Genomic DNA, 10,407 nt, shown 5'->3' with positions numbered 1-10,407 from the left:
GAAGGACGCGGTGGAGATGCAACAAGGGCCCGCTGCCTCGGCACTAATAAAATCTGCATTCAGATCTTGTTCCCAGACTTCCCAACACCTGATTCTACATCGGATAAGGCCGCTGACGCTTCACGGATTCAAATCTCGTTACAGACTCGCGTCCACGGGTTTAAAAAGCCGTGTGGCTGCGCACTAATTGCTTTCCCACAGGTCTGCCCAGCCTGGCATGATCCATGCACATGTAGAAATAATGAGGTCTGCAGACAAGCCCAGTCACCTGTTGTTGTGCCGTGCGCTGCACAGGACAAATTGGCTCCCGGGTAGGCTGCAGGGTTTACACATGTAGCGACACGATACACACGCAGGCATGACGGGAACAACAAGTAATTACCAACACATCAGTATGGAGAGATATCCGCGTAACCACAGCCCAGATAACCTAATCACTGTTCCACACCCACTCCCAGTGGGGAGACTAACTCAGCTCATACTGGAGATGAGAAGGCAACACGCCAGGGAAACCTGCTGCAGCCCAGACAAAACTAAACCGAGTATCTCTGCAGCAACGCTTCAACTTGCTGCGGCGTGTTAGCGTCAACAGCTCTGCCGGGGACTTCCCCGCACCACCGCGGGAAGAGCGAGCTCCGCGGGATGTTGCCAGAGTGACGAATCGCTGGTGTAACTACAGAGCAACTGGTAGCACGGTGCGCGGGGCATTACACACACACGCAGGACGTGCTATAAATGTTAACGGCCTGTCTCCATGGACACATCACACTACATGGACTATCATCATCAAATACTTGTATACCACTTCCACAGGTGCAACATTTCCACTACAGGTGTGGTCTCGGGATGATGGGGATTGGCTGAAAATGGCTCAAGTTGATATAAATTCTATGGTGCACATCAGTACGTTTGTACATTCAGGGCTCAAAATACTTTTTCCTCACAGGTAACATTGAAAATTACCGGCACCAGACAAATTTTACCGGCACTACTCATCAGGCTTATGACAAGTATGAATCATACTAACATTGTTCAGAAACCATTGCCATTATTTTTCTTGTACTTCAGTTAGTAACAGCAGTGAATGTATCAGATAAATATCTACATACATTTACATCTGAAAATCAATCCAGTACATGGACCAGTGCAGTTAGTGCAGGTAGACATTAGAAATACAATGTACCTGCACAGCTCCAATTTTACCTACACTGACCTGCATATGCACCCTGGATTTTGAGTCCTGACATTATACTTGCATCTTAGATGTACATGATTGCTTTTTCTCTTGCACCACTGTAACATTTTATCTTGTAACTACATAGGTACTTCACGACCACCTACTGGCCTATACTGTCTCACATCTAAGAGAAACGTTGTTCTTACATCTACAAATTGAAATTAAATGCCTCACAGCAATCTGTAGTACCATTCATGTCAGACGAAGTGTGCGGAAGCGTTTTTCTCAGGGGAAATAATTTGTTTCCTTGTACCACAAACCTAGAACCGTGCTGATATGAGCACACGGCTACAGACATCAGTCAGCAGTGTGGAAGAAAATGCACATAATTGGGCCGGGGAGGATAGAAGCTGCCTTTACAGATACAGAGGGTCAAGGTTACAATGCATGAACACCACTACTGGAGTGTAATTTGGACCTCAACAAGACTAAGACGAGATTTATCAAATCATGTTCATCCAGTGTACTGTAAAGCAATTTTAACAAGAGTTTATCCAGGTCTACCTCAATACTCTTTGAAAACTTCACTCAGGGATTAGAAAAAGAACTCTGCTTACCTCGAATACCAAAGACATTCGAAAAACTTTTTGAAGAACAAAATACAAAAGAATTAGAGTTTCTGGAAAGGTAACATTTCCAAAGCAAATGCATAATTTTAGATGGTCTAGCCTAACTACTACACCGTTTATTTTTACTCAAACACATTCATATATTATGTGACCGGCCCCTCCAATTGTTTCCTGCCACTTGCTACATAATATAACCCAGCACCACAGGGTGTATGCTACAGTACCAGTAACCATGGTGACAGCCATCTGGTCCGGGTCAACCTTATTTGTATGGAGGAACAGAGCAAAAGATGTTTTCCTTCTGTGAAACAAAAAGTTGAAGCTAAATGGCCCATCTTCCATTAGATCTGGACATCATGAATAAGTCAGGCAAAGAAATTATATTATAACTGGTATCATGCCATCAATATCATACAATCTAAATTCCGGAGACGGCAAAAGGCGCTACCTGTAGAATTTATGACGCCCGTACGATGGGAGTTATGGGAAAAATTCTCCTAATGTCCTATAACAAAATTCTCCTGTCACAAAATACTGTCCTATTCCGGAAAATATGTAATTTCCAGAAATTGGTACGTATGTCTTTATAGGTTATTCCATTTTGCAAGTGGGTAATATGATTTTGTATACCGTATGGTATTGCTAGTTGAAATGGACTAGATCAAAATATGACAAAACACTTCAAATAACATAAATCATATGAAAAGAAGTAGCCCTAATTTAACAATAGAAAACCACTTGTAATAAGAAATTGTACACTGTACTTTTAAAATTTGTATGTCATCATGCATACTTTTGAAAGCTCTTAGTCAAGGTTATTTTGTGTTTTTTTTTTTCAGCCTTTCCTATGATTCAGTGTTTTTCATTGTGTCATTGAGTTTCCTTTTTTCTTCCCTCAACAATGAAAAAAATTGCAGCCACTACAGTACCGTTCGCGTTATAGTTACCCTAACGGCCGTTACTAACGCATTTTTTCCCATTAGTTTTCCGTTATTAACTGTTTACTTTTCCGAAAGCTTTCCGTTACTTTTCCGAAAGTAACGCGTTTCTTTTTCGTCAGACTTCTCCATTCATATGCAGGCGCGGTAACATCACAGGAATCGTGGGAGGAGTACTAATTTACCTCATGCGGGGCGGGAAATTACCGATACACACCGCTGGAACAGCGGAAGGAACGTTGATCTAGCCCGCATTTTACTATATGACAGTAACGTTTAAAACCGACGCATCAATTAGATCGACATTTTCTTTTGTCAGTGTTGCCCATGCAAGCGTTTCTATAGTTTGTCAACTTTATTTTGCTGTTTGTCAACTTTATTTTGCTGTTTTTCTCTGTGTTTGTTTACTTATTTTACCACCGAATATACAATCCTAGATGATCTGAAGTTATAAATACCCCGGTCCGCCGTACATAATAGGCGGCGGGCCCGGCGTGAGGTAACGTTAGGGATGTGCAAAAACATCGCGAATAATTCCTATAACACTCGAAAAAAGGCAGCATATTTACACGTGCCCACAAACATTTTTATGGCTAATTATTGACCAGTTTTGGGGAGTTTTGTTATGTCCTTGGGGTTTTGTTTAGAGTGGGACAGAAAGCCGTGCCGCGACTCCGACTCCGTGCACTTCCGTGTTACATTACGTTGTACGTGACCAACAAAATTACGCCAAAGGCACCACAAATCCACATGTGCATATATATTTTTCCCGAAAATTCTTTTGAGTACGCATTTCGTCACTAGGATGTTGCTAATTAGTCGTAGAAATAAGGTAGAAACCAGCGTAAATGTGGCTTTCTCGAGATCGAGCTCTCTGCACTTCGCGCGCCCTGGCGCCCCAGCATGCAACGGGCTTCGTTCTAGCCAATCACAGCGCAGGTCATCTAAGGTGAACCAATCAGAGCGTAGCTACTTGCATATTATAATGAGCATGCTGCACACAGGGCGGCCGCGGCCAGGGCGACCGGCCCTGAGTGCGCGGGAAATGTGTTTGTGCAACTATATTTTTACGGGGATTTTCTGACGTTTGACGCTGACTTTGGCACGATATGATCGCACTACCATGTACACGCTACCGTAGGCGGCAAATGAGTGGTCATTTTTATATAATCGTCGAGAAATTTTGGCGTTATGCACCCGGAAGTGAGCCGATCTCAGTTTGCGTTCCCTCGATTTTTGACAGTTTCCCCCCTCAAAATAAGAAACAAAACTACCGCTATTAAATAGAACCATGTATTACAATTATCATTTCAACATGATAGATCTATTATATATTCCTTTATTAACTATGATATCATCATGGTTGTGGAAAGTCCTCAGCTGGCGAACCGAGTCCTTGCGCCGGGAGTGACGGTACATTTTACCGTGAGTAAGCCGCTACTACTAGTAAGCCGCGCGCCTTACAAAAATTATAATAATTTTTCTTTTGTGTCAAAAACCGCCGTGAATTTAAGGCATGAGTTACCGATTTATATTTCTTCTACGGCAGATATTTCTTGTTTCGTCACGTCCCATGACGTCCTGTGAGAGCGGTAGGCCGCCGCTGGTACAAAATGTACAAGACATCGTCTGCCCACTGCTACACTTTGTTGACATACATTGTATTACACAACGTAATTTTCCGCTAGAAATAACTATAGATAGCATTAAAAGATAGCACAATTCGCTTCACACAGTCGACACATGGATAAACCACAAAGTTATTTTACGAATCACATGTCCACTTGCCTCTGGTGCTGTTATTTTTCAAGGGGCAACATCGCAACACATTTGCGGACGCCCCAGGAGGTGGCAAATTGCTATTGTCTTGTCGGCGCGCAAAACAAACATGAAATCCGACCCTATCACATTAACGCAAACGGTAACGCGTTAGAAATAATTTCTGACGATTTTCTAACCATTTTCTGACGAAAATCTAACCAAATACTGACGATTTTCTAACCATTTTCTGACGAAAATCTAACTCGTTAGTAACGGTGTACCCGGTTAACTATAACGCGAACGGTACTGTAGATTTACTTGGGAAATATTGAATTATAAATGTTGAAAAGGCTGTAATTGTGTAAAAAAAACTATCAAAACCTCTGCTTCAAGATCTAGAGTACATCTGCATCATGTTAAATATATTACAGCTAAATTTCTAATTCCAAGTTGGCATAAGTTGCTGCTATGCTACAACAGAATTGATTACTAAATGTGAATGATAATAGTATGTACAGCAACTTACAATAATAAATGCAGATTATGTACAGTACTTACAGACTTCCTAACACATATTCCCCAACCTGCACAGCAACAGATTGCCATTTTACGGTACCTACACCACCAGCACATGGTTATCATCCAAAAACACACTCCCTCTCCTCCTGAGACATCACTACTCATTCTATACAGTCTTAATTCAATGTCTCCAGTGGCCCCAATATGTAATCTCAACTAATCTATTCAAATCTGCCCTGACTATGAAATTGTCGGCCAATGTACAGGTGATGAGTTGGAGAGAGAGTGCAATTTTACTTTATGGAAGAGCGGAGTTCGCAGTCGTTCACGTTTTGCTAGGAGAGCGTTACCGCAACAGATGCCAATATTCATTTCATGCGACATTTTTATGGCTGCTTTTAGGCATGTGTAGATGAAACATAAGTTACTGAACCGGGCATTTTCTCTGACACCATAAAAGCTGCCTCCTAGGGTTTGATATGACATTTTTAGTCAGTGATATATTGCAGGTCTTGAACTGAGTATACCACATGTATAAACTGATTACCATGTTCATATGGTTTTCAATAGGAAACATGCTTAGCCCGGAGGGTTCAAAGAAACAACTCGTGACTTAGTTATGCCTATAGGTTATAAAAGGGAGATAGCTTTTGCACTGGTGAGTCTGCCCAGTGTCCAGGGCCAAATGATAAATCTCTCTTTCAATCAGCTGAGACACCTCCGAGGGTTCATGTCCTTACACAGTCTGACTCAACTTGTCTTCACTTTCAGGAGAGACCATTCGCTGTGGAGGTGTGGAAAAGAGGTATTTTTTTAATTCCAATTCCTGGACTTTTCCCCATTTCTTTGGTCACATCATCTATGTACTTTGTGTGTTTTTTTCAGGTACAAGATATGTTTTGCCTTTGTTGTAGCCTAAACTAAAAGTCAAATTTTAATCTTTTATGATGGGTCACTTTTATGATGGACCACCTGACCATGGTGACTGCTTTTTCTTGGTCCTCAAAATTTTCCCCATTGACACAAGCATGAAGCATCCTGTCCAAGGTGACCACCTGGCCAACGCGACCACCCTGAGTTGGGTCTGCTCCAGGCCCAATACCTGCCCATGGTGACCACATCATTTTCGATTATTGATGATAACTAATGAAAATCATTGAGAAACCAGCGAGTTTGCCTCGACCGCTGGATTATGTTTTTATTTGACGTAAATGGTTCCACCCTCCCCACATGCATTCACCACAGAACTGAAGATGCTTACAGCATTTGACATTAAAACATCTCAACTTGGAAAACCATTTTATGCCTCAGTCATGTTGTGAGGCGACCCCCTTCAAGACAACCTGTCCAAGGTGACCACTTTTCTTTGGTCCCCTGGATGGCCGGTTTGAACATATTTGACTGCGCTGTATATATTCCTATATATACTCCTATACTAGGAAAGACTGTGTATATAGGGTCCCAATCATAGCATAGGGGGCCCCTACAAAGTACCAGTAAACGGCCTAGTGAGAACTCTGAGCACAAAAGACATAATGGCAATTTGTCTGAACATGATTCACACTTCCTAAAATCTGAGCAGTGCAGGTAAGATTTGTCTGTTGTAGATCATTTTTTCAGCATGCAGAAAAAAGTATTTCGAGCCCTGTGGTGATCTGGAACATCTCTGCCAACGGATTTACTCGTAAGCAAGAGGCAGGAGGATTACTTACATCTTTAAGGTTTAATGTCATCCAAGATCCAAACTTAATCCCTTCTTTACAAAAAGTATCCTCTGTGATCCTTTTTAAGCAAGATAATTTTCCTGGATATCACATTAGCTGCTTTATTATTCCTACTCTTCGAGCCTACTGCATGCCATTACTATTCATTATTGCTTGACTTAAAAACAAATCTATACGACAATACTGTCAATAGTTTGTAGGCCAGTGTTTTAGGCATGCCTCCAAGTGACATGTCTTGATACTGCTACAACTTGGATCTTGCAGTAAGCTGTAAACAGCTCAAAAGGGACACCTGGTGAACCGAGAGGGAACTGCATGCTGCTATCAACTGAGAACACATGTCTTTTGGAAATGCTCATAAAAACCTTACTGTCTGGAGCTTTAAAGGGTATACCATTGCAAAATCAATTGCAGTACATTTAAATATAATAATTTAACGAACTTGTCAGCAGATACAAAATTCTGAGCCATTCATTCAAAGAATCAAACTCTCCAAGCAAGGACATTATACACAAGGACTGGGCTCGCAATTAACACCCCGCGGTGGCCATTGTTCCGCCGCGCCGAGTCCCGCTGCGTCCCTTTGTCTTCATGCCCGCGCGGCCCCCGATTGATGTCAACGTTGGACTCACCCTTTCGCGGGGTTTTCGGCCGAATCATGACGTTGGCATAGCTAATGAGCAGCACCATGACGTCATGGGCGCCGAAGCCTTCCGAAGACTACTTCGCTACCCCTGCGTTTTCCGACAGTTTCCTTATTTGGGTTGCGCGGCTGCCATGCGCAGACGTCGGCATCGCGTAGAGAAGAAAATGGCGGAGATTTTGATGTTTGTTTCATCGCCGTACGACAAACATGGACAAGTTTACAGCCGTTTTCGTCGAAGTCACTTATGTTTTCAGCCGTAAAATATGTAAGAAAATACACAGATTTTATCTCGCTATAATGTTGTTACGCCGTTTTTCCTGTATTAGTGAACGTTTTTCTTTGAATGTACGGACCATTTTGTTTACATTCCTGTACATTTTATCGGCGGTCGTTGTCGATTTTTTCCGGTCGCTGGGTTCAAACATTGCACCATGTTGTAGGAAATTCTGTAGATGGACTTGTACGGTGGACTTAGAAAGTCATGGGAGAAGATCGGGTCCGTACTTTAGGGGTTGCATTTTCCGAAGCCAAGCGGAAGATCGCCATTTATGTACCAGAAACGTGCACCAGGGACATGTCCAGACATTCATGCTTCATATACATGTGGGTTCCCGATCTTATCTAGTCCGTGTCTGCTTGTATTTTTTGGCAAAAAAACAGAAGCTTGGCACGTTGTGTTTGTTTCTTGGGGCTTCAGTTTAAAACACAGAGATATGGAACACCCGCTCGCGCTAGTGTGTAACTTTACATTCAAGCAAAGGTCCCTGATTCAAGTGTAGTACTACGTGTGTGGATATATCCCCCTCCAATTCTTCAAAATCATACTAAATATTATTTCAATCCTCAAAATCACTCCAAACTTGCTCCAAACAATGTGCCTGTCGCCCGGTCGCGGCATCGTAAATTTTCTAACAATAGCGGGGGCCGCTTGTGGGCGCTTTGTATTTATGTAAATCAAGGGGTAATCGGCATATAGGTGTCAATTGTTTTTTCACACATGAGTCGAACGTTGCTGAATAGTGACTAAATGCGACCCCAGTCCTTGTGTGTATAATGTCCTTGCTCCAAGTAACAGTGAGTGAACATTGAAAACCAGCCCTGTACTATTATGTAAAACCTTCCCATTCATTCCAAATTTTACCATCAAAGAGAACAGCTGACAACTGGAATCCTTTTGTTTGGAACAAACATGGCTACCTCTCAGTCTCCTTTTGTCTATTTTGCCAATTATGCAAATATATTTTCACCTTGTTTTAATCTCACCTTGTACGTTGTAGACAGTGTATTGCATTTATTTTGCACTTCATTTCAAATTTCAAAGACGTAATCGACTGTACTCCCAGCTTTTGGTCTTGAAGTATTCATTTGCACCCATTTCTAAGTAGTGCTGTGTACCTATAGTCCTAAACCCATGTTTAGGTTCATGTCCAGGGTTGGACAAGTCCCATTGCCCACTTGCCCAGGGCAAGTAAAAGCACTGTTCGGGCAAGTGAATATCCCCCTCGACTTGCCCGATTGGGCAAGTAAATTTTTTGGATGTAAAGTATAGCCCCTGCAGTATTTTGACCAAGTTTCAAACAATTTTGATAAATTAAGCATCCAATATTATAAACTCTATCATAATAAAATAATTTCCTTTCTGCTAGTAAAATGCATAGAAATACTTAAACTCGTAAGTCTGGACCCTAAGTCATGGCATATACAAAATTGCATGTTGGCAACCTTGCAATGTTGTATGGGCAAAACTGTGGCCACATAACATGGAGGACGACACTTGACAATGCCTGATGGCAATGTTTTCTTCATTTTGCAGCACAAATTTTGCCATCTATGGGAGGTTTTAGGTAGTTTGGAAAGAAAAGGGATATGTGACATGTTCTTTTTTTTTTAATAAGTCCGGAATCGGTTCTTGACTTTTAGGGTTTTTTTTACTTGATGTCTTGAACCTACTTGAACCTAAACATTCTTACAAGTCCGGAATCGGTCCAGCGAACTGTTCATTTCCAATTTCAAAGACATAAATATATTAATTGACTGTGCCATCAGCTTTTGGTCTTGAAGTATTCTTTTGCACCCATTCTAAGGTTGCTAAAACTCCCAAATCCTGATCCTTGATCTGGACATGGAGGTGATCTGGGTTGATCCTTTGTTTCTTACACACGTGACGAATCATAAAACGTGAAGCCAAGATCTCAATCTACATCTACATCTACAAATTCACTCATAAACCTGAAAGTATTGTACCCTGAGCTTGTGCCTACTGTACACTAATTTGAACGTAATCCCTAGGTGTGGCAGTTTTAATCCACAACTTCTTGCTCTCCTGGCCTGTCAAACCCGATTTATCAGAGACACGAGTGGCCATGTTTTCCCGTTATACATTTTGACACACATCTCTCTCAAATTCAAAATACTTTACACCTAAAGTGGTCCGATGAAACTGGACACACGAATCCAACGAAACATGTTGGAAGCAGTTTGCAAAAAGCACATCTGACGGCCGACAAAAAATGCGACCGGAACAAGCGTCCCGGCACGCACACGCCGTGCGTGGTGTGGAACAAAGCACCACGCGTCTCCCATTTCAAACACGTTTTTCTAATCAACCAACGGTAATCTTCCGCATCCTATGCGACAAACGTGTCAATAAACACCCCCAAAATCATATTCCTTGTGTGGAAATTCCCTGAATGGCAAATTAAGTGAATATTTTCCTCCAAAAATCAGCAAAATCGCTCTTACCTCCATTTGTTCCGCCATTTTGTACCACGTGCTTGGTGAAGAATGTGCCAACGAAACCAGGAGGGGGTATGAATTAAACTTTCATATTTTGTACAACATATTCTCTGCAAAAAATATTCAATCATAATCAATGTTCAGCATAAAATATTATATTTCTTCTTATAAGAAGCCTTAAAGATTCTATAAGACTAATAATCAGATTATTAAGAATTCCCCTTCATTTTGTGTTTCTGAGAAGTTGGAATCGTCTAATGGCCTGGTTGACCCTGAT

General features: G+C 41.7%; 1 protein-coding gene across 2 annotated transcripts in view; it reads right to left on the bottom strand.

Annotated features, from left to right (window-relative positions):
• LOC109470894 (protein arginine N-methyltransferase 1-like) overlaps positions 1-10,251 on the bottom strand; it is a 23,929-nt gene extending 13,678 nt beyond the window's left edge. For both annotated transcript variants that reach the window (XM_019769987.1, XM_019769986.1), the window contains exon 1: positions 10,137-10,251. In XM_019769987.1, the coding sequence (XP_019625546.1) occupies positions 10,137-10,154 (18 nt within the window). In that variant the 5' untranslated portion in view covers positions 10,155-10,251. The remainder of the gene's footprint in view (positions 1-10,136) is intronic.
• Positions 10,252-10,407: the final 156 nt, after the last annotated feature.

This window comes from Branchiostoma belcheri, unplaced genomic scaffold, assembly GCF_001625305.1.
Source record: "Branchiostoma belcheri isolate BF01 breed outbred unplaced genomic scaffold, Haploidv18h27 scaffold239, whole genome shotgun sequence".
Taxonomy (NCBI): Eukaryota; Metazoa; Chordata; class Leptocardii; order Amphioxiformes; family Branchiostomatidae; genus Branchiostoma; species Branchiostoma belcheri.
This window is presented reverse-complemented; position numbering and strand designations above follow the sequence as displayed.